The 24,455-nt window shown below is 47.3% G+C and overlaps 1 protein-coding gene across 1 annotated transcript; it reads right to left on the bottom strand.

Annotated features, from left to right (window-relative positions):
* Positions 1-5,557: 5,557 nt before the first annotated feature.
* Positions 5,558-21,196, bottom strand: LOC128331377 (cathelicidin-related peptide Oh-Cath-like). Its single transcript, XM_053264720.1, has 6 exons — positions 21,011-21,196; positions 18,770-18,877; positions 16,957-17,040; positions 9,730-9,837; positions 8,387-8,470; positions 5,558-5,846 (listed from the first exon to the last, which is right to left on the bottom strand). Exons 1-6 carry the CDS (start codon positions 21,194-21,196, stop codon positions 5,766-5,768), a joined length of 651 nt encoding a protein of 216 aa, XP_053120695.1. The 3' UTR covers positions 5,558-5,765.
* Positions 21,197-24,455: the final 3,259 nt, after the last annotated feature.

The raw sequence follows: 24,455 nt of genomic DNA, 5'->3' as shown, positions 1-24,455 counted from the left end.
CTCTCTGTAAGTGTGGGGTGTGTGTGTGTGTGTGTGTGTGAGAGAGAGAGAGAGAGGGAGGGAGGGAGGGAGAGGGAGAGAGAGGGTGGTGGGTGGTGGATGGGTGGATATATCTTACCAATCACTAAAAGGATGTGTACCTGATCCAACAAGAACACCATAGAATAAATTGAGGAAGACTCAAAGTCTTATCCTACATAAGGTGCTTAGACAAATTCATGGAGGACAGGTCTATCAATGGCTGCTAGTCGGAGGGCTACAGGCCACCCCCAGCCTCAGAGGCACGATGCCTCTCAATACCTGTTGTAGGAGAGCAACAGCAGGAGAGACGGCACGCCCTCAGCTCTTGTCGGTGGGCTTCTCAGGGGCTACTGTGGGAAAGCGGGTATTGGACTAAATAGGCCTTGGGCCTGAATCAGCGGGACTGTTCTTATGTACATAAGAATGAAGGATCTACTGGGGCGGAGCCACCATTGAGTGGATGGGTTCAAAGAACCTTGCCACCGCCCCTCAGCGGCCTTGGTGTCCCGTGTGGGAGTTAGATTGGCCAGCGCTGTGTTTGCAGCGTGGCCAGAGCGACTCTTGCTGCCTTTTAAAGGCAGGGAGAGTCAGCCCCGTTTCGGAGCTAAACCATGTTTAGGTGCGCAGCTCCGTTTGGAAGCTAAACCATGCCCCCACGTCTGATGTCAGGCGCGGGGGGCAGGGCTGAATGCTCTCTGCGTCTGACATCAGACACAAGGGGCAGGGCTAGGGGGCTGCTGTGGCGGCAGAACCTGGGCCGCCGCTGGCTTCCCTGCATGGCTGGGATCTATAGACCAATAAGACTATATTTTGGGACTTTTCAAGAAACTTTATTTTTGCCAATCATTTTATATTATGCATTTGTGAACCAGATTATCTGACTTTATTTTTAAAGTGTTTTGATGAATATTTAATCAATTTCACACACACACACACACACACACACACACACACACACACACACACACACTTACTTTTATATAGTAAATCCACTCCTATCCATGCCCTTCCTACCCTTAGCACAGTACCTCCAGTGACTGTGGCTGGTGTCTAGCTTGTGTTTCTTTTTAGATTGTGAGCCCTTTGGGGACAGGGATCAATTTATTTATTTATTTATTTATTTATTATTTAACATATTTTTATACCACCCAAAACTTACGTCTCTGGGCGGTTTACAAGAAGATTGAAAAATAAAAGATTAATTAAAAACAAAAACAAACATTTAAAAGCAAGAAATTTAAAACACAATTTAAAATTTTAAAACAATATTCTAAAAACAACATTAAAACAATCAAAACAATCCATCTTATTTATTTATTATTTCTCTGTGTAAACCACCCTGAGCCATTTTTGGAATGGTGGTATAGAATAGAATAGAATAGAATAGAATAGAATAGAATAGAATAGAATAGATATCATCTCTCTGTACATGTTACCCCTGATCCTCTTTATTCTATGGGCCTATAGGACCTCCTAATAGCTGTCTCCCCCTGAAAACATACCTTGATTTTAGCCACATACCAGAATGTTTTCAAACAGGAATTTGGTATGAGTGACTTTGGTAAGCCATCATATCTTTAAAGCAAAACTTTTTGTAGTGCCAACAGATCCTTGTCTTTGAAATTTGCTTGCCAAGAAACTGCAGGAAAGTGAATATTTGTGGAGGCAGATTTCAGACTGAAAATCATCAAGCAGGAAAAGATGCTCAGTCTGTCCTCTTCCCACTGCTTTGCCTTCTCAGTCCTTCTTTTCAGCAGCTTTTGATTTACTCAGATCAAACAGGAGAAATGAGCCCTGATGGGGCCAAATGGCACGGGTGTGGAGAAACAACAACAACAACAACAACAACAACGGCATCTTTACTTGTTTTGTGCTTGACTGAATGAACAAACTATTCAGAGAAAATTCTCCATTGGATGGGAGCCTTTTGAGCCTGGTCAGAACTGACTCCCATTAACCCTGCCACTTCCCTTCCCACACAGCCTGATTTCATGTGGATCCTTTTTCTTTCTCAGGTGGGTTTATGCTTTTGGAAAGTGCTTTCCAAAGCTGGACAATGTTGAGTTTCTGAACCTTTAGAACAACAAGGGAAGCAAGCAATAGCTTTACAGCAATCAGAGTCACCCTACTGAGCTCAGCTTTATGCCATTCCAACATTAATGGCAGTGAGGGAAGAAGTTAGGGGCCTAGTGGTTACAGCTTGCAGTGACTAGGACTCCCCATTCCTGGCTCTAATAGTTGGCACTTGGTGGAGGAAAATGGGATGCCGGCTGGGCAGATGGTGTTGGGGGCACATGTACCCCAACCTTAGATCCAGAGGTACCGGCCCAGAAATACATGGAATTCCGGCCTGTGTCTGATTTCATTTTATATTATGAGTTCAATTAAATGCCTGAACTCAAGGTAAACTGACCCCCAGATCTCATGACTGCTTGGTCAATGATTTGCAAAGGCAGGGGTAATCTAGCATTGTTTATCAGTGTTTGTGGAACTCACAAGAGATACAATGGGTCAGGCTTAATTACCAGTCTCACACTGCTGAAATTAACTGGCCCTCCAGTAATCCCCTTACCTCACTGACAGGATGCTTCTGCCTTAGTCAAATGTGTTGATTAACTTGCCTCACACATGTACCCCTTTTTGATGTTACTTTAAATATTCTTTTGTTATAATTACACACTAGATAGAGGTACACAAGAAGTAATTTAATTGCTGTCTCACACAAATAGAACTAACTCTTTCACTAACTCCTGACTTTTAACACTCTTGGGACAAGGCAGGAGAAGATGTAGATCTGTTTTGGGGAATGACAATAGACCAAATATCCTGAGCTAATTTTGATAATTAAAAGGCAATCGATGCCTTTTGTGATCCAGAAGACTCTATGGGAGATCAAAGGGAAATACAACTATAAAGAATGCGGCTTACTGGACAGAGAGCTAGCAATCTTGTGCCTACAAGCAAGATCTGCTCATGAGCAATCCAAGCGTTTGCTGCCCAAGCCGTGGGGCTAGAGGCAGGAACTCTTTCCATGGGAGGAGGGACTGTTTGTGACTTCTGCCGCAAAGTGAGAAGTCAAGCCTCCCCAGCCATGATACTCCCTAGCAATCTTGCCTAACAAACATATTTGCTCAAGAGCCATCCCAGAGTTTGCTGCTAAGCTGCGGGGCAACAAGCAGGAACTCTGTCCATGGACAGGAACTCTGTGACTTCTGCTGCGCAGTGAGAAGTCAAGACTTCCCCAACCATGGTGCTCTGACTCTCAGCCTTGCTCTGAGCAAACTGCATGCTTGATGATCGCTCTAAAAGCTCCTGTCCCCAGCCATAGCCTCACTCCTTCAGCTGAAGATCCACCGTTCTCAAGCCTCTGATCCAGGTAATATGCTGCCTCCACAAGCCTTGGATCCCTCCATCCTTTCCCCTCCTTCTCCCCCCCCCACTAATTCCTGATATCCCCAACCCATGCCAGTCCTCAACCTTTCTTAACCCCCCCCTTTTTCCATCTATATCTGAATTATATTAGGCTCTAGGAAGATTTAATACACACACACATATGTTAGTTAGGAACACTGGGTGAATGTTGTTGCTGGCTAGGGTTGAAATATTGTTAGTAATACTGATAGCTTGTTCTGCTTTCTGCTCAGTTGGACTGATGTTGTTAGTCTTTTATACTCAATAACGCCCATTTAATCATTTAGGATTGCTTTGATCTCCTTTCTTGCTTGTGCCCAGATCCTACATGGTCACTATATAAAAGAACTTGGTCACTTGGTGACACTGATGAGACAGGCCTAATTTTGTATGCTAGCTAATGAGCATATTTAGTATATAAATCAGGCCTGGCTCACAACAATGGAAGGAAATAAAACTTGAGGTTTGGGGGCACTAACTAAAGAAAATCTGTGTATGGAATGAATTCTATATGGTGCTGCACCCCCCCTGAAGGACCAGGTTTGCAGTCTGGGGTGCTCAGCGATCCAGCACTGTCGCTGGAGGCTCAAGTGATTCGGAGCGCCCTTTCCCGGGTTTGGCCGCTACGCCAACTGCAACCGTACCTGGACAGAGATAGCTTGGCCAATGGCCACAGTTTCTCATGCTTTGGTAACCTTTCACTTAGATTACTGCAATGCATTGTATGCGCGGCCCAGAAACTGCAGCTGGTACAAAATAGGGCTGCAGGATTATTAACTGGGACTGGACGTTTTGAGCATATTATGCCAGTGCTTCACCCCCTGTGCTGGCTCCCAGTCCATTTCCGGGCCCAATTCAAAGTGCTGTTTTTCATGTTTAAAGCCCTAAATGGCTTGGGGCAGGGTTACCTGAGAGTGCGCCTTGCCCCAAATGTCCCAACCTGAACCTTAAGATCTTCTTTGGAGGCCCTCCTCCGGGTGCCTCTGCCAAACGAGGTGAGGCAGGTGGCTACTAGGGAGAGGGCCTTTTCGGTGGTGGCACCCTGTTTATGGAATAGCATGATCTATTGCCACTTGCGCAGGACGCGATCGGTGCCATGGCAGAGCAGGGAGCTGGAGGAGGAAGTCCTCTGGCATCGCTCAGTGCACTGTGCCAGGGGTGCGGTGCATTGAAGGACCCTCCCTCAGCCTATTCCCATGCCCAGCTCTGTGTATGCTTGGGCTACACATGACCCTAGTACTGGGGCAAAAAGTCCAGTTAGGCAGGGCGGCAGTGCCCAGATCCGCCTCGAACAGGGCGCCCCACACAAGCAGCCCAACCCAGGCTGGGTTGTCCTAGCCTGTGTTAGGCTGCTTGTGGGAATAGCCTTGTTATGCCCCTGCTCCTGGGATCTTCTGAAGGCAAAGCCGATGCTCTACCAGTGACTCCTGGCTGAGTCTTTGGAGAGCTGCTACCAGTCAGAGCAGACTGAGTGAGCACGGTCTTCACTGACTGGCAGCAGTGCTCCGAGAGCCAGATGGACGAAGGGATTGACTCAGCGGAAGCAGGGGCATAGCAAGGTTGGAGTGGGCCCATGGACAAGATTTGAATATGCACCCCATCCTTAATTTTCTTCCTCTGCCCTTCGTGTCTTTGCCACAGAAGAACTTTAAGGACAGGTGTAATATTGTGTAGCAGGTTAACAAGGGAGACAAGTACAAGAATGAAGACTGTACTTTAAATGTGTAACAATGATAAAACCTTAAAAAGGTTACAGTGTTGGAATAGGACCTGGAAGACCTGAGTTCAAATCCCCATTCAGCCATAAAGTTCACTGGGTGACGCTGGGCCAGTCACTTCTCTCTCAGTCTAACCTACCTCACAGGGTTGTTGTGAGGATAAACATAACCATGCACACCACTCTGGACTTCTCTCTCTCTCCCTACTTAGTTTTCTCCCATACTACCGAACACTGGAAGCGCACACATCTCCCAAACCTGGGTAGGACACTTGTCCTACCCAGTTTCCCATTGTGTGAATCACCTCATTATCTCAGTATTCCCTTATTTGTCACATTTATATTCCACCCTCCCCCAAGACACTCAGGGTACAAACCAAGCAGGAAAAGAACCAGCCTTAGACAACATAGATTTCAGAACAGCTTTAAAAAAAAATTCTATTGCAAATGCAATTGAATTTAGGAGGTGGAGTGATTGCATAGGCAAAAGCAAGATCTATGAAGCAGGGGTTTCCAAAAGCTGGCTTTCTCTATCATCGACTCAGCTCTTCAGGGTCATCCCTTTCGTCTTGACTCCTGGTCTCTGTTTGCAGTTATTGATTGGAGGATTGAAATCCTATTGAAATGCTCTTGAAATCCCTTTTGCAAGCCCTCTCAGGAGCCCTCGAAGCCCTCGGAATCTGGTGGTCTGGACTGGCTGGGGGGAAGAAATAGACACAGGATGGATGTCAGCTCTCATTCGGACACAACAGGGCCGTTGTGGAAGGGTTGGTTGGTTATGTCTTTGCAAGTGCAAGTGTCCCTAAAAAACTGCCTTACCCTGCATCAGACTCTTGGTCCAGCACCTAGCTAGTCTAACTCCAACGCTTCAGGCCCTGTCAGCTGAGATCCTTTCAGGTGGTCAGTGCTGTGACTGAGCATGGAAACTCCTCATAGATGCAGAAAATGTGCTCTACCATTGAGTTTCGGTGCCTCCCTCCAAGGAGGAAGCCCAGTTGCCTTGTAGGGATGTGCAAACTGGTTCTAATTAGAACAGGTTTGCACTCAAACCGGCTCAGTTTGAGTAGTTTGAACTCGAACCGAACCCGGTTAGGTCCAAGGTCAGACTGAACCTCTCGGCCTGGTTTGGGCCCGGTTTGGGCCCAGTTCGAGAGCAGGGGTGTGTTCTATTTTCAATTTTTAAAAAACGACTTATTGCCCGGCGAGGGCAGCCGTGGCCTTCAGAGGGTGCTGGGGCAGCCGCGGGCGAGTCTCCGGCATTTCCCCCTCCACCTGCTGGCCTCCCCAAGGTCACCCACGGGCTGGGCTGGCCCATTTCGGAGCTGTTTCAGCCCTCTGTGAGCACAGCTTCAGCCCTCTTTGAGGCCACCACACATGGTCACTTGCCCACACAAATGGCCTGCATGCATGCGTTGCAGCCTTGAAAATGGCCACCGCAAGCTCACAGAGGGCCAAAACGACCCTGGGTGAGGCTGGTGGGGGAAAGGAGAGACACCGGAGACCCTCTCCACAGCCGCTGCAGCACCCCCTGAAGGCCACCACTGCTCTTAATGGGTGGTAGACCATTTTAAAAAAACCTGAAAATATTAAAAAGAACAACTGAAAATAGAAAATAAAACTGCCCTTGAACTGGGCCCGAACCACTAATTTAAACCAAACTGGGCCCCTGTTTAGGCAGTGCCAAAACCAAACATGCCTGGTCCGGTTTGAATCCAGTTTGGATTTGAAATGAACTGGGCAAACTGGTTTTGTGCACCTCCCTATTGCCTTGGGACTACGGATATAGAGGAAGGATACTCTGGCTTCTGCCTAGAGGAACAAGGGCCATTGGGAGGTTGCACCTCCTTTCTCACAGGAAGAAGCAATGAGAAGACTGGTTTGGTCAGCCATCAGCTAGAGAAGTGATTGCTGCAGGGAGCTTTCTTCCACCCTTCCTGTCTGAAAAGAATTCTGCTCCAGGTACCCTGGGACTGCAGAAGCAAGGGGAAGGACACTCCTCGAGGGAGGATGGAGGATAAATATATGATCAAGAGTTAATTAAGCTGAAGTGGACAGAAAATGTAACGTCTAGTTTTGTCCCAAGGAGCATGTTTTATTAATAATGCTTTTTCAAATCCCTGTTTCCACCTCTGAGCTACTAGGTGGCAATAAATGGAAGCCTATAACCAAAAAACTTAGAGGTTCTCAAACTTGGTCCTCCAGATGTTCTTGGACTACAACTCCCACCATCCACAGCCACAATGGCCAAAGGGTGCTGTAGTCCAACAACAACGCCTTAGGATAACTGTTTGGATGGTTTACGTTTACTCTTTCCCTTTGTTACTCTTTCTCTTTGGGGTAGACTCATAGACTTCTTCTCCTGTGCCAATCAATGGCCTCTTGAAACATTCCACATCACTGTTTATCGAGCTGAAGTTGCTATTTCAAAAGAGTCCCAAAACTGACAGTTACTCTTTGTGCGTCTCTGGGAATTATCTGAGTAAAGTGCTGGATTTGCACACATTGTGAGTAGGCAACCATGGGGTGTGTTCCTCCAGTGCCCACGAAGTGGTTCGGGAGCACATCCTGGCATTGCCTAGCAACATCAAGATGCTTTCTAACCAGGTACTGACCCGGGGCGTAGTGACGGGAGAGTGGGCCCATGTCCGCATAGTGAACACAGGCAGCTTCCCCTCTTGCAGCGTCAGTCCCCCCAGGGGGATGCACATGCTCATAGGCATGCACAACTCCACTCACTCCCCCCCTCGACCTACCTCCCCCATCCAGCTGGCCACCTGCCCACCTGGCTGCCACCTCCACATCACCACTGCCGCTGCTGCCAGCTGCATCTGCCTCCTGCTGCCTGGCTCCCAGCCCTGCCCTCGTTCCATCGGCCCATCAGGTGTGTGAGTGAGCCCTCCTTTCATAGGCCACCCAGCTCCTAGACCTCTCTCCCTTTCCTTGGGAGGGCAAGCTTGATGGGGCCACATGCACACCTTCCTTCCATTGGCAAGTGGCTGAATGAGGTGGCCGGCGGTGGCAGCAGCAGGAGCACTGGCCAGCCGGAGCGGGGAGCTCGGCAGCTCCTTGACACAGGGCAGCTTGGGTTCTTTGAACCCATCCACCCTATTGTAGCTCTGGCCCTTTTATTGGCAAAATCAACTGAAGGAGGAGAGAGTGAGGAAACCCTCAATGCCATAGATGGGAAATTGTGCCCAGCTCTCTGCATCGACTGAGCAAAAAACCCAAAACACCTACCTTTTGAACTGCAGCATCACATGTGATAACAACAAGGGAATTTGCCTGCTCAGTGGAGGAGTATCCAGAACAATCTTTCATCAGCTGCAAAGGGAAGATAAAATGTTAGAGCTCTGGTTTTCCTCCCACAAGCAAGCAATCCACTGTGGCAAGGAGAAAGACAGATCCAAACAAAATGGAATGCACACATGTAATATAGGTTAATCAGGGGTTCTCAGATTTGGCCATTGTAGCTGGGGATGATGATAGTTGTAGTCCAACAACTTCTTGAGCAACCCTGGGGCTCATAACCCAAGATATTTGTATCACTAATTTTGTACCACTAAAAACATCCCAGAGTTGGCAACTGGTAAGAATTTCATTCACTTCTCCAGTTCAAGAACCAGCAATTTCTTTTCTTCTTTTTAGCACTTCTAGTATTTACATTGTTATTTCTTTAAGAGGCTTGTGAGAACTCATGAAAATCCCTCCAAAGCTCACTCAGATGTGAGTAGTCAAGCTTCTCTACCTTGTTCTTTACCAAGGTAGGAGAGAAAGAGAACTCCTTTACCTCGATGTTTTTGATTGGGTGTGGGTATTTCTCTTTGCAGCAGTTCCTGGCAGCTGGCCTCCATGTTTGTAATAGAGAGCAGCAGCTACAAGGACTGCAATATGTGTATGTGCTGCTCCACACAGCATACTCTATGATCCTTTCCTTTAAATGGTTTTAATAGGGCTGGGCCCACCTCCTGCCACCCTGTGGCCAATCAGATGGTGGCAGATGCTGTAATGTGGATCTCCATTCTCCAGCCAGCACAATGCATTCTGGGACAGCCCTTTCAATCTTTGGAAGACCCAGTTCCTAGATTCTAAAATGGAGGTCTACCAATGAAGGTGTTATTAAAGACACAGGAGTGGTGGTGAGTAAAAAGTTGGCAACCCCAGTCTTGCAGCTGTTGAGAGGCACTGTGTCTGTGGTTTCATCCTTAAAAACAGAAAAATGTCAACATCTCAGTCATGTTTGAAAATGTTAGCAGGATACAGGCGGAGTGTAATCCTGAGCCTCAACATCTGTTATGCAACCTCAAACCCCAGAACCTGTTTTTAAACAGGGCTCAACTTTGGAATATGTCAAAACATAGCAAAGAAGAGAGCTCCCTTGACTATGTGCAGAGTGCTGTTCGCTTGGCACCAAGTGACTGGAATCAGCCTGCCTTCCCCAGACACCTAGAACTGGAGGAAGGGCCTGTAAAGGAGAGAGTGTGGTTTTCAAGGGGTCTTGAATTCCAGCACCCTTTGCCTCAGTAACCAGCAGTGGAAAGTACTTGGTCAGATGGCATTCATTTCCCTCAGAGGTTGCTTACCCCATCAGGCTTGAATTCACATTGCTCGGAGACCATTCCTTCCGAGGCTGGGCACACAGTCTCCTGGATGGTGAAGTTCAGCTGCTGAGGAATACTGGAGCTTGAATTCTAAGTGGGAAATCGGATACAGGTGTGAGAGCAACAGCTGGCATGCATTACATTGCCCCAGACTGCAGGGCCAGTCCACAAGATTTGTGACTCTTTGTAAAACTCTCTCCTCCTTTGTCACAGTTTGCTAATCTAGCACAGATGAGCCCCTCAGAGTGTGGCGCACACATCACAACACCCTGAGCATGCCTGTTTGTGCCTGTGCCTTTATTGCCCTCAGGCCGTGTAACCAGCAGTTTCTGTTCAGTTTCTTGTTTTAGCCATAGGCCAGGAGTTCTCAGCCTGGGGTCCCCAGTTGTAGTAGGCCAACATCTGGGGAGCCAAGTTTGAAAGCCCATGCCATTACAAACAAGTTAAAATTTACAAGAGATACCACAACCAATTAGAGCACAATCTCTTTGATCTAGTTAGAAAAACTGGCACGTGTCTTGGATAAAGCCATCAGAGAATATTCAGCCAAATATTCAGCCAGGTATTCAGAGAATATTCATCCACATTTGCAGAGGAAGATGCTGAAGACACAGAGAGGGCAAGATTCATGTCAGTTCTGGCTCTGACTCAGCCCATCAATCTATACTCAGCAGACTTGAATCGTGGTGATCCTTACTTACCAGTCCTGACTGAGGCGCTGCCTGTAGGAGACGGAAAGCATTTTGGACATTTGGCCCTTGGTTGTAGATCTCCACAAGCTGAGTAAGAGCTTCCCCCAAGGTCTTTGGTGGTGCCAAGGGGATGGCTGTGGCCAAGCCGACCAGAAGGAGAACTGCCCAGTAGCTCCCCATTGTATGACACACTGGGAGTGGAGTGTCTTGGCCTAGGAGGGATTTGCTCTTTATATAAGACAGGCTGCTTCTTCAGTGGCGATGTCCCCACAGGGCTGTGGGCTCACAGTGGCCAAGAGAGGGGTTCTTCCTCACATCTGTGGTCGGTCCTTTTGCCTGCAGAATAGTGTTGGCCAATATCCAAGCTTGATTGGAAAATAACAGAAGTGCCATTTCAGAAGGCTCCCCCCTCCCCCAGTGGGGGAGTATGTATGTGTGAAACTCGTGGAAAGTTTCAGAGCCTGATCTTGGATATATTTAAGATTAAATTGCAAGCAAGCAGTGCACGTTAAGAGCATTTCCAATATATATCTTCAGGTTGCAAGTCTCCTCAAAAGCATCTAAGAACATAGGAAGCTGCCTTACACTGAGTCAGACCATTGGTCCATCTAGCTCAGGACTGTCTACACAGACTGGCAGCGGCTTCTCCAAGGTTTCAGGGAGAAATCTCTCCCAGCCCTACCTGGAGATGATGCCAGGAAGTGAATGTGGGACCTTCTACATGCAAGCAGATGCTTTCCCACTGAGCTATGGTCCCATCCAGAGGGGCATCTAGGTAATTTTGGAGGCTGGATCTAAAGGCCTTTGGACCCCCACCCACCCACACTGCAAGTTAAGCATCACCCCCCTACACACACAGACACACCATGACACATGCAGTATTTTTAACACGTGGGTTCTTGAGGGCACAAACAGCAACTCAACTCACAAGAATGTAAGAATATAAAACAGGTATATTTATGCAAATCATGCATCAGCAGAAACATTTCAACACACAACTCGACATATTCCCATCCCACATATATCTTTCCCCCCTCCCCCCTCTGTCTCTAAATCACCCGGTGCAGGTCACAATCACACTCAGCTGCCCAACAAAGCACGGGGCGGCAATGCAGCATGGTGGCCACGCCACCCAGGACAGACTAAAGCGGATTTAGGGGCCCCCAGGTGGTGTGGAGACCCTGGACTTCGGCCCTGAAGTCCAGGGGTAAGAATGTCTCTGGCTCCATCCCTTAATAATAAGGTCTTATAGTGCTCAAATGTAGTTGCCCATCCAAATGAAAACCAGGTCAGATCCTGCTTTGCAAAGGCGACAATTCATGCTCACTACTGCAAGACCAGCTCTCCTCCCCATTTGGGGAGTCCCCCCATTTTACTGAACTCACTCACCAAACCTAATAACCCATATTGCCCCGCAAAGTTTTTTTCTCCCCCCACTCCCCACCTAAACACATTTATGTGAGGAGTGGCTTTTCAAGTTTCCCCTTTCTCTGCACCCCTGTATATCTTCTTTTTGCCAGGATGCCAGAGCTCAATGCTCGGATCACGTGCGGCTTCTCCTAGAAGGTGGGACAAGATCAAGGTCTGCAATCACTGGCGAGTGACAAAGGTTGATAGGAAAAATGTCTCCCTTCCTCATAATGCTCTCATACTGCTCTTCGACTTGTCTACTGCTTTTCTACTTGTTGTGCTTTTATGGTTTCAATTGCTCTCATTGCTTTGTATTTGTATTTTAATGTGATTTATTGTTAGCCACATTGGTGTTTTCCACACAGGGCTTTTAGATCGCATCTCTGCCGGAATGGAGGGTGCGCGTTCACATATCGGGCAGATTTACCCCGAAGTTCCTGCGAGTTATTGGGGAGCACTTCTCACATGATTCGGGTTTTTCACTGCGCGTTAAGAGTATAGCCTGATTTATATCCAGGGTAAAAAAAATGTACTTTTTGCATCATTTTGGGGGGATGAGTTTGCAGGAAAGCCTCGTAGTAAACCCACGATCAAGCCTGCTGTCTGGGAAAGTTCATTAGGCTGCTTTTTAACAAGACAGACAACCTAGTGCTGGCCCACATCATTTTGCTGTTTGAAGCTGAGCACCAAATGGTGCCCCTCCCTCTTCCTTTCTAATGAAATCACACCTTCTACTTTCTGGCAGATCTCTCCCCTCCCCTTGGTTTTCTGCTAAATCATTCCTACCCTTTAAATACCCCCCGCCCAATATATTAAGAATTTTCATTTGGTTTTCTCTCTATATATAGATACTACTTCTTCATGTACAATGAGGAAGTAGCAAATGTCCCCAAATCTGCTGCTTCATGGCAGGGCCAATGTATCTATGGAAGTTCAGGTCTGAGCCATTATATCCTTTCGGGGTTCCCAAGCTTGTTGGGTCCTTAGATGTCGTAGGGCTTCAGCACCCACCACCCCCAGCCACAATGGCCAAAGGCCAAGAGGTGATGAGCATTGTTGGGAGTTGTAGTCTAATAACATCAAGGGACCCAATCTTGGGCACCTCTGATTAGGGGTGTGCATGGACTGTTTAGCATGGCTTGGTCAGAACTGGACCGGTTGGTTCGACAAACCAGCTTGAACCGGTTCAATGCGGTTCACGGCCGAACTGCTTGAACCAGCTCAGTTTGCGGAGGTCTGGTCTACGAGTGAACTGTTTTGCACACCCCTACCCCTGATATATTTCATTGTTCTGTTACCACAGAAGGATGACAAGATATTTAACGCCTCTCCTGAAAAGAGAAGCTTCTCTGGAAAGAACGGCTCTCGTTCCCTTGTTGTGGCAGTTGGGAAGAAGTCCCCCTTCCTCTTTGTGAATTTCTGCAATGGTATTTGTGAGTGAGTGTCCTTGCAACACTCTTTCCAAGAGGTGGTTGTACAATGTCAGATTTGCTGCTCATGGACAGATGTCCCGGGCCTTGAGCAAGTCCACCAATCCTTTGGTTACTTAGGACTTCTGTTTTCCCATTTGGAGACCCAGCAGTTGTACAATACTGTCCCCACTTCCTGAGTGGTGGGACATTCTCAAGAACTTTCCGGAGGTCGGGTAGAAATGCAAAATTTCCATTGACATTAAAGCCTTCCTGGGATTAAACGTTGAAACCATCCTTTTTTCTCTCCTGGGAAACAGTTGAAATATATGCAATACTTGCTTATCAAACCTGAACTTTCATACCTTTTTGTTTTCATGCTTGTATTTTTTTTTTTAATTAACTGAGCGTTTTTGTTTTTTAAAAAGCCAGCCTAAACTTACTTTACTGCTTTAAGAGCATGAAATGTATCACTTTTAACTTGCATGCCACTTAAACTAAATTGCTTATTGTATTTATGAAACTTAGAAGTATAAATGCCTCAGCTTTATTCAAACAAGGATACTAAGATTTCCAGTGTATAGAGAGATGGCACTACAAATTGTTGCACCTGAAGGTATCCAAGTACATCTGAGTTTGTCCAGTTGGGAAAATAGAGACAAAATTAGAATGAAAGTTGAAAACTGAAACCCTAGTACTGTAGTAAACAAACGAAAATGGCATGATACAGGCTTAGTATGTAGTCCTGTGCATTATTATGTAGAAACAAAGAGAAGAATCTCTTATTTTTAGAGAAATGGCTCAGAAAAAAACCATTCCTATAATGGACTAAAGCAGAGGCAGTAACTTTGGATATCAATATATCATTGCTCAGCTCTGCAAAATACGGCCACGTTTCACATGCACTTCTGCAAATAACTGCTTTGGGGACAAATAGCCACCTTTTGATTTTCAGTGCAAAAAGGCACAGCAGAAAGTGTTAAAATACTCCCCCACCTCACCACGCATAACAGTCCTCCTGGGCTGAACTGCCCCTGCTACTGCTGATCTTCTGGCATAAAAAGGATTATTTCCTGGTTAAGACCACTTATCAATGGCAGGTGTAACGTCATGTCTAATCTGGCCCTGAGTGATAAGCAGCTTTTGAATGGACAGAGGCAGATAGACCCAGAGTTTCTCGCTCAGGGGGTTCCCAAGCTTTTGAGTCCGCAGATGTTGTTGGACTACAACTCCCATCATCCCGAGCCACAATGGTCTTTGGGATGATGGAAGTTGTGGTCCAACAACACCTGCAGACCCAAAGTTGAGGACCATCCCCTGACTTATGGGCATTGGCAGGATAGTCTGCTCGGAAACCCTGGAGTCATTCAAAGGCACGCTCTGGATCAACTCTCCGGACCGCCTCTCCTGGCCAGTCCTGTCCCGTCCGGTGAGATCTTCTCAGGTTGCCCTTCGTTGGGTCCCTGGTCTTAGGGAGGTCCATGGTACTAGGGCCCATGGAAGGGCTTTCTCTGTTGCTGCCCTATCACTTCGGAATTATCTCCTCCCCTCCCCTCCCGCCCCAGATTTGGTCTGCCTCGTCCCTTTCAGCCATTAAAACCTTATTGACGGCATTTCTTTTCCACCAGGCGTTTGCCCTTTAATTTTTTTTTAAACCCTCAGATGCTTTTCTTGCTTTGTACACTGCCCTGAGTCTGTGGATTGGGTGGTATATTAAAAATCTTTTAATAAAATAAATAAAATAAATAAACCCGGCAAGTAATTAAGGCACCGGCAAGAGTTTATTCTAACCATAGTTGCTTATTTGTATCCGATGTCCAGTGCTCAGAGTTGACAAGGGTCTGCTTGTACAGCCTCGAAGTCCAGTTAGTTCGCCAGGAAATAAAAAGGAAGTGAAGAAGAGTCAGGGGGCTTGTGTGTGTGTGTGTGTCTGTCTGTGTGTGAGGACTGCAAGCGATCAGCTGGAAGGAGCAGAGCAGACTAGCTGGGTGTGGTGTGTTTGGTTAACTCATTCCTTAATCCAGGCCAGCTTTTGAATGGAGCTTTAGTTACTTGTATTCCAGACCTAGAGTAGAGGCGGGGCTAACAAACAGCCAGCAGCAAGAGCACTGAATGCAGACTGCGCTTGCCTCTCTGGACATAATATCTCTTCCATTAATATTCCTGATTGCACTCCAAGGCCTTGTCCTTGCACTAGGAAGCAGCAGATGGTTCAGGAGGCCTGGCAAGAGCTGATGAACCAGGAGTCCAGGGGGAGACAGAGTTGCTGCCCACCTCCAGGAGGCAATTCTCAGAGTCCATCCAACGTATTAGCCTCCCTCCCTATCGACTGCTAGTAGTCGGTTCTTCCTTCTTCTTACGTTTGAAGATGCGGCGAAGGCGGTCCTTTGCCTTCTTCAGGAACTTCTTGAACTTGGACCGCTTTACACGTTTGGGCTGAGGCGAGAAAAGAGAGAAGCACCTCCTCTTGTTGGAGATGGAGTTCCAGTGCATCGACTTTTTGCACCAACTATCCTAATGACCACTAGGGGCATTGGGAGTAGAGGTAGCTAGTGAGGGTCTCCTTTACCTGTCCCTGCTTGCCTCTACTCTATGACCCGTGCTTTGACTCCTCAGGTACTTCCTGTAGTGAGTCAGTCCTCTTCCTCTCCTCCTAGAGAGAAGGTGGGAAACATCTCTCTCTCTCCCTACCTATTCATTATGTAGCTGTTGGACAGGACTAGGCCTCTCCTATCTCAAATGTACTTCATCAATAAATCAATTTAGTTTAGACTCTACAGCGATCTCCATGCATGTTACTTAAATAGCTGCAACAACTAAACTCTGCACTCTGTAACTGGAGTGGTCGCTTCCTTGGTGCTTTGCTAAATGAGCACAAACCCCAACAATCTCTAAGGCCTTGATCCTCAGCAAGTGGGCTGTAGGCCACCTCACCGCCCCCCAGGCTTTCTGCTTCTATCTCCCTCTCCAGGGCTGTCCTTAGGGCAGGGCAAGCAGGGCGGCCGCCCCAGCCCCCGCTCTTTTAACCCCCATTAAAATCAACTGGTTGGGCCCCCCCGGCCCCCCCAACACAGCGTAGTTGCGTTGGGGGTGTGCATTCATTTGGGAGGAAGGAGGGGAGCTGTAAGGAGCTCTCCCTCATTGTTTGACCACACGTCCTGGTACTCAGCAGACAGATGCTGCTTTAAGGTAAACGGGGGACTTCCTCCCCACAACATACAGCCCTTGCTGCTGCCTGCCACCTGATTCCACCATTGTGCAGCGTTTTAATGTAAAAGGACCAGGGGGGCTCCCATTCGTCCCCCGTCCCGCTTGCACTGCCCGCCCCCAGGCCCCATCCATCCCGCCGCTGTGGCAGCGTTTAAAGAAAAATGGGGGGAATTCCTTCCTCCCCGCCACCCCCAATACCCTCCTTGCTGTGGCGGTGGGGGCAGCAAAAGAAGACAACCTCTCACTGCTGCCATGCAGCAGCGGCAGTTTTAAAAGTTTTTAAAAAGTGTCTTTGTTTTTAAAGATAAAAACGTTCCCCACCCCAAGATTTGTGCTGCTCCTCCCAGATTTGCCACCGTAGGCAATTGCCTCTATTGCCTCTGCGGTAATCCACCTATGACCACTCTGGCTCCTGGTTAACAGGGATTAAGGAGGAAACTCATCCATATGAAGGGATCCTCAGCATGCAGCCTGGGAAACCTTCTTACCTCATCTTCTACTTCATCACAGCTGACAATAGTCACAGGTGGGAACTCCTCAAGGAAGTAGTACCCAGAGCACGCTTTAACCAGCTGCAAGGGAAGAAAGGGAAGCCAGAATCAGTGTCATAGTGGCTGGGGGTATGCATGTGTGTACTCGGAGTGGGGGCATAGCTCATTGGCAGAGCCTCTGCTTTGCATGTGGAAGGTCTCAGATTCGACCCCCTCTATCCTCTACTTCTCTCTCCAGGGCCATGGAATTCAATGGCTCTCAGGACAACTTTAGTAGAGCCAGCAAATTCCTCCCACCCAGACAGGGCCAGTTGGTGGTAGAGATGAGACAAACAAGTATAGGAGGGGTAGGCAACCCTGGCTCTCCAGCTGTTGTTGAACTACAACTCCCATCATCCCCAGCCACAATAAACTGTTTCTGGGGATGATGGGCATTGTAGTTCAGCAACAGCTGGGGCTTTTACACATAGCAGGTTTTACTGCGAGTTTACGGGGAGGATTTACAGTGAACTCGAAGTTGTCCCCCCAAAACGACTCAAATAGTGGATTTTTTAAAAACCCGGATATAAATCGGGCAACACTCTAATGTGCAGTGAAAACCCTGAATTGTATGTGAACTGCCTGGCCGATATGTGAACGCACCCCCGCCATTCTGGAGGAGATGTGAGTTAAAGGGCTTCAAAAGCCTCATGTGAAAAACTTCCTGGAGGCTTTATAGACATGGCTTTTAGTTTGAATCTCCTCCAGAATGGAGTGTGCCAGTCCACATATTATCTGCATTTACCCTGAAGTCCCTGCGGGCTGCCAGGGACCAGTACAGACAGGACTCTATTTCCCCCCCAAATCATGGCTGTGCATTCTGGCTTGGCCTGAATTATGCCTGGCTTAAAAAATTCCTCTGTTTCCAGAGGCTTTTGAAAAAAAGCCCTAAGGCTTCTGTTATGCCCCAAAGTTTATCTGTAATGTGCGGAGGGGCCAGTGCCGATAATTCGGGGATGTGCTGCATTACGATAATTCGTAATGCAGCACACTATGACAGTTGCCAAAGAAAAGGAGTAGAGGAGCACCACCTGCTGGAGAATAGTGTGCCAGTTGCAGAAAGAAGGAAGTTCAAAAGAAATATAAAAGAGCCAAGAGCCTAACCGTACTTCCGCAACTCCTTTTGCAGTCCAGAAGGAGAGGTGGGGAGATTCCTGAGTCAAAGCACGCACAATTGGGAATGAGAAATGTGGGCTGGTTCTGCTTTTCCGAACCTTGTCAATTTTGCTGAAATATGGCTGTCAAACTAACAAAAAATAAGGAAATGGTTTCCCACCTCCTCCTCCTGGGATGTGATTGGTTGGATAAAAAATCCAGAGCAAGTAGTGGGAACGCGCACAGGAGAGAGATAGCAGGGAATGCGGGGAGGAGCTGATGGCTCTGTGGACGGTCCATCTAATCCCCCAAATTTAACTGCCTTGAATCTGCTCTGAAGCAGATTCGCACTTTGGATACACCAGGGCATAAAGCCATGTATGACTAACTCCCTGGCGAGTCAAGGTTACCTACCCCAGGCTTATAGGAAGTGTCTACAGAAGAAGTCTGGTTTCACAGCAGGTGTGAATGGGCTGAATAAAATGCTCATATATGCCAGGCAGGATCAAAGATAGGCAAGTCTAACTGGCTGAAAGCTTTCTCAAGCCTGCTGATGCAAAATACTGCTGTGATTTGGCCAAGCAAAACAACAAGATTAAAATATAGAACAAGCACAGGGCCAGCTTCTCCACAGGAAGGTATGGACATGACCCAACTCCCTGATCTGGTCCCTTACCCCATCACATCTGAAGCTGCTTTCTTCTTCAGGGCATTCCTCCTGGGCTGGACACCCTGTCTCTTTAATGGTGAAGTTCAGCTCTTGGGTGCTTTTAGAATTTGCATCCTGAAATATATAAAATGAACAACCAGACCAGAGACTATTAATCTAAAGCTCCCCTATGGCAAACAAGCTTCTTGTCTTCCTCACACTCTGTGGCTTGTTCGCGTGACCACCGGCAGGATAGGAGAAATGCCCGGGAGAGTCAGGAACACTCCTGATTTCCAGCCATGTGCTTGCCAACATGACAGTCGGAAGTAAGGAGAATTCCCATGTGCGACTGAGGCGGCAGCTGGCTAGGACATCTTTTCCACTGACCTTGGTAAAAAGCTGAGGGCGGAGTCTGCACACTCCATCCCATCGAGGCTGCACACACGGAAGCTGGACACTCGTCCCACCCAGCTGCCACCTCACACATGAACATACTCCCCACCTACTTCTTTAATGTTTTCACACACACAACCGGAAACTGGGAGCACATCCAGGCTGGACACTTCTTCTACTCTGCTCCTAGTTGTGTGAACAAGCCATTGAACTTGTCCACGCAACCAAATGGCAGGGGAGCTGGACGGAAGGTAGTATCCTATCTTCCTGCTCCCAGGCAGCCAGATTCTGCTCATGGCTTTGCCACTCATGTGCCCACATGAACAGGGTGAGCAATCCCCAAAGCTAAGTTTGGGGAGGATGGGACCAGACTGGGTCCTCCAGTATCCCATAATGCATTGCACAAGCAGTGGGGAGACAGTCCTCAGTACAGCAAGACTGCTCTTCTCTCTGGCCTCACAAGCCTCAGAACTTTATGATAAACATGGCTGCTGCCCATCCTGGTACTTTCACACACAGCAGGTTTTACTGCAAGTTTACGGGGAGGTTTTACTACGAACTGGAAGTTGTCCCAAAAAACTGACACAAATAGTAGATTTTTTTACCCTGGATATAAATTGGGCAACACTCTAATGTGCAGTGAAAGACCCGAATTGTGTGTGAACTGCTCCCCGATAATTTGCAGGGACTTCGGGATAAATCTGGCCGATATGTGAATGCCCCCTCTCCATTCCGGAGCAGATGAGAGCTAAAGGTCTTCAAAAGCCCTGTGTGAAAAAATACCAGGAGCAGTTTAAAAGCAGCAGTGGGTGAGGAAGAGGCAGGTCAGGCTCAATTTCCCTCCCACCTCACTTTTAGTCTGGGTAGTGGATCTGGGCTACCCACCCAGGCTCAGAGCTTTGGGGCTGGGAGGAGTCCCAATGCCCCAGATGACCAGAGATTCCTGGGCCAGCCCTATCCTCCCCAGGAATCTCTGGTCACGAGAAACAACCTTATTGTCTCTGTACCTTCCTTGAGCCAAGCTGCTCTCGCTCTGCTTGGATGAGTTTTCCTTCTCTGGATTAGAGGAGCTCAAACATGCCTTTTGAATAGAGAATGGAAGGGGGAAATAAGCCTCTTGCCATGCTACAAGGTAGCCTTTAGAAAGTCCCCCGCCCCCCCAGCAAATCTTCAGGGGAGTCCCCACCTGGACTCACCCAGGAAGGCTCAAGCCTATGGAGTTGCACTTGGCCAGCTGCTTCCTGGGTTTGCTCTACCTAACTTCCCATATTCCTTCCCTCTCTCTGCTGGTCAGTTGTTCTGGCCGGAATCTTCCCTCCACTTCCTCTGAGTTCTCCCCACTTCTTTGAAATTTAGGCCAGGTTCCAAAGTGCTGCTTAAGGCCAAACGAAAGGTTGGCCCAAACACAACAGAACCTTGACTCTCCCCTCTTTTGAGCTGCTGATTTTCCATGCCCAGTTGCAAACCACTTGGGAAACTTCCCTCAGAACTGACTGTGAATTCTGTCATTTGGCAAGCAGCCTTTGCGAGCACAGAAATTGGTAAGAGGTGCAAAATTCAGAATCCTGTGAATCTCACACTCCATTCTTTTCTTTTAAAAGTTTCTGGTCCTTCGGGCTTCAGAGATCTCTTTGAAGGCAATACCAGAGGGGAGTTCTTTAAACAAGCAGACTGCTATGTAGGGTGAGTGGCTGTTGTCCACGAAAACCAAATCTTAACCCACCTCAGCCTTGGGATCATGGAACTTGTTTCATGGTTTCTTTGGGTTCTGGCTTCAGACTGTAAGTTCCTTGGGGACAAGGACCTATACTTGCTTATGGAACTTGGAGATGTATCACTAATTCTGGTTATAATGGCACGAAGAACAGTACTTACCCATTCAGGCTGTGGTATAGCGTTGATCAGCCTGAAGGTGAAGTTTTCAGCTGCCCTTTCATTGTAGAGGTCAACGGCGAGCATGACAGCCTCTTTGTAAGTCAACGGCTTTTGCCGAGGAGCCAATGTGATTGCTGCAGCAGCAGCCCCAACCATCATCAGGACTTTCCAGAAGCTTCTCTCCATCTTTGGCAGCTGCTGATTTGGCCTTTGGTGTCCAGGGAATTCCTTTTTATGTGCTGATGGTGGAGGAGATCAATGTTGATTGGCTACCAATCAGGGGATTCCCCCACAAAACAAGCACATTCCTTTCTGCTTAGAGGCCATCCAAGCCAATTAAAAATGGGAAGATCATTGCTAGTGAAAAGGAGTTGGGGGTTGGGAGAGAAACAGGGTCTTTTCTTATTGTTTAAATCAGGAACTGGATTGGAACAATAACAAGAGGAAGCAGACTTCACACACACACAGAAGACCCGGTGGAAAGTACAGTGCTGTTTGTTCTAGTCTGTACAGAACAAGAGCTCTCTTAAGAACCCTTGCTAGGAACCAGCTTCCTGAATCTTTAGCTCTAACAACTTTTAAATGTCTTGAATTATGTGACCTTGTCAAGTCCATTATTGGTGTGTTTTCAAAGAAACAAAATGGCAGCCGCAAGAGCTGGTCACCACAAAGAGTGGAAGCATTTAAGCACTGCTGCTTCTGCTGCTGCTGCCGCTGGTCAAGGTGCAATGTTGTGACGCTACGTTGAAAGTCAAGCCCTCTCTGCACACTCACTCCCCACACTCCCTTGACACCTCAAACATTTTGAGGTCGTTTTGTGAGTTCCCCTGTGAAATGACCATGAATCAGCCCACTCCCAAATCTCCTCAAACTCTTCTTGTGGACATGAATATTTGTGCATATTTCAATATTAGGCAGTATGATTTAAGAGAAACATCTCCTTCAGTATGAGCCCCATAGCCCATTGAGATAATCCGGAGAGGTCTGCCTGAAGTTGCCACCAGCTTGTCTCAAGGATGGGCCTTCTCTGTTGCCGCCCCGAGACTCTGGCATGCGCTTCCTGCTGAAATAAGAGCCTCCCCATCTCTGAAGATGTTTTAAAAGTATTTAAAGACTCATTATTTCATCCAAGCCTTTTAACCAGACTTGTGGATCTAAATTGTTTTAAGATTTCAATTTCTGTTTTAATTTGTAGAAGTTTGAGGTGGTGGATAGACAGAAAGATAGATAGGCCGATACTAAAAAGGCAAAATTAGGGAACACTTTAAAAGGTGCCACTTTGCCCATTTAGCATGTGAAGAAAAGTAGTACAGTTGGACAGTAGCTTTGCTGGTCTTGAGGGCCTCAGAAGCCTCTGGAATTGGTCCTGTGCAGCAGACCACGTGCTCGGAGCTGTGATTAGGGGGTGGGTGGTCTCAACACTTCCTAGGGCCTGGCTACAACCCATCTTTTGTACCTTGAAAATTGTGAAAAGCAAACTGGGAACATAAGAACAGCCCTGCTGGATCAGGCCCAAGGAAACTTATCTAGTCCAGCATCCTGTTCCACCCAGTGGCCCACCAGATGCCTCTGGGAAGCCCACAGGCAAGAGGTGAGAAGCCCAAGAGGAAACCCAGAGGCAACTGGCATTTAGCCGCATCTTGCCTCTTAGGCTGGAGGTGGCTTATAGCCCTCAGACTAGTAGCCATTGATACACTTGTCCTCTATGAATTTATCTAAGCTCCTTTAAAAACCATCCAGGCTGTTGGCAATCTGTCACCACATCTTGTGGCAGAGAATTCCATAGGCTGATTATGCATTGTGTGAAAAAGTACTTCCTTTTGTCAGTCCTGAAGTTCTTGGCAATCAGTTTCATGGGATGACCCCTGGTTCTAGTGTTATGCCTCTCTCTCCACTCTCTGCACACCATGCATAATTGTTGTAAGGCTTACCTCGAAAGGAGTTAACAGTTGTTGTAGCCTTACCTCGTAAGGAAGGTGTTCTAGGTGTTCCCTGATCATCCTGGTTGCCCTCTTCTGCACCTTCCCCAGTTCTGTAATGTCCTTTTGAGGTATGGTGATCAGAACTGTATGTAGTACTCCAAATGTGGCTGCACCATAGATTTGTATAAGGGCATTATGATATTAGCAGTTTTATTTTCCATCCCCTTCCTAATGATTCCTAGCATTGAACTGGCCTTTTTCACAGATGCTGCACATTGCATCTAAGCTGTCCACCACGACCCCAAGATCTGTCCACCACGACCCCAACAAGCTGTCCACCATGACCTCAAGGTCTCTCTCCTGGTCAGTCACTGATGGCTCAGACCCCATCAGCATATATGTGAAGTGGGGTTCCCCCCGCTCCCAAATATGCATCACTTTACACTTGCTAACATTGAAACGCATCTGCCATTTTGTTGCCCACTGCTCCTGTTTGGAGAGATCCTTTTTGAACTCCACACAATCTGTTTTGGATTTTACTACCCTAAATAATTTGGAGTCATCTGCAAATTTGGCCACCTCGGTACTTACCCCAACTTCTAGATCATTTATGTATAAGTTAAAGAGCACTGGTCCCAGTACCGATGCCTGGGGGACCCACTTCTTACTTCCCTCATTTAGAGAACTGGCAGTTTATTCCCACCTTCTGTTTCCTGTCCTTCAACCAGTTACCAATCCACACATCAACCTGTTCCCTTATCCCTTGACTGCTAAGTTTTCTCAAGAGTCTTTGATGAGGAACTTTGTCAAAAGCTTTTTGAAAGTCCAAGTATACTATGTCAACTGGATCACCTTTATCCACATGCCTGCTGACACTCTCATAGAACTCCAAATTTTTCGTGAGGCAAGATTTGCCTTTGCAGAAGCCATGCTGGTTCTCTTTCTATACAGCCTGTTCTTCCAAATGCTTAACAATGTTATCTTTAATGCTTTCCATCAATATGCCCAACACAGACATTAACCTAACTGGCTGTAATTTCCTGGATCACCCTGGATCAGAGTTGCCAGAACCTAAGGGGTATACTCGTGGGTCAAATGGGCCATAAGCCAGAATTTGGCTTTTTAAAAGCCAAATCTGGCCACCTAGCCCTGGATCCCTTTTTAAATATCGGTGTTCCATTGACTACTTTCCAGTCCTCTGGTACAGAGCCTAATTGTAGGGCTACGTTACATATTTTTGCAAGGTCAACAATTTAACATTTGATTTCTTTAAGGACTTTTGGGTGGATGCCATCTGGCCCTGGGAACTTGTTAATTTCTATTTTTTCCAAATAGTTTAGAACATCATCTCTTGTCACCTCTGTCTGACTCAGTTCTTTAGCCTCTGTCCCTCTCGGTTCAGGTACAGGTATATGCTCAGTATCCTCTGCCATGAAGACAGATGCAAATAACTCATTTAGTTTCTCCGCAATCTCCATATCCTCCTTAATAATCCCGTTCACTCCCTCATCATCTAATGGATC

Source organism: Hemicordylus capensis, chromosome 6, assembly GCF_027244095.1.
Source record: "Hemicordylus capensis ecotype Gifberg chromosome 6, rHemCap1.1.pri, whole genome shotgun sequence".
In the NCBI taxonomy this organism is placed as follows: Eukaryota; Metazoa; Chordata; class Lepidosauria; order Squamata; family Cordylidae; genus Hemicordylus; species Hemicordylus capensis.
Note: the sequence above shows the minus strand (reverse complement) of the source record. Positions and strands in the feature narration are given on the sequence as shown.

Coding starts and splice junctions, on each gene's coding strand:
- LOC128331377 (XM_053264720.1), bottom strand. CDS start 21,196: ATGGAGAGAAGCTTCTGGAAAGTCCTGATGATGGTTGGGGCTGCTGCT. Junction 18,878..21,010: donor CTATACCACAGCCTGAATGG/GTAAGTACTGTT, acceptor TATATATTTCAG/GATGCAAATTCTAAAAGCAC. Junction 17,041..18,769: donor GCAGCTTCAGATGTGATGGG/GTAAGGGACCAG, acceptor CTTCCCTTGCAG/CTGGTTAAAGCGTGCTCTGG.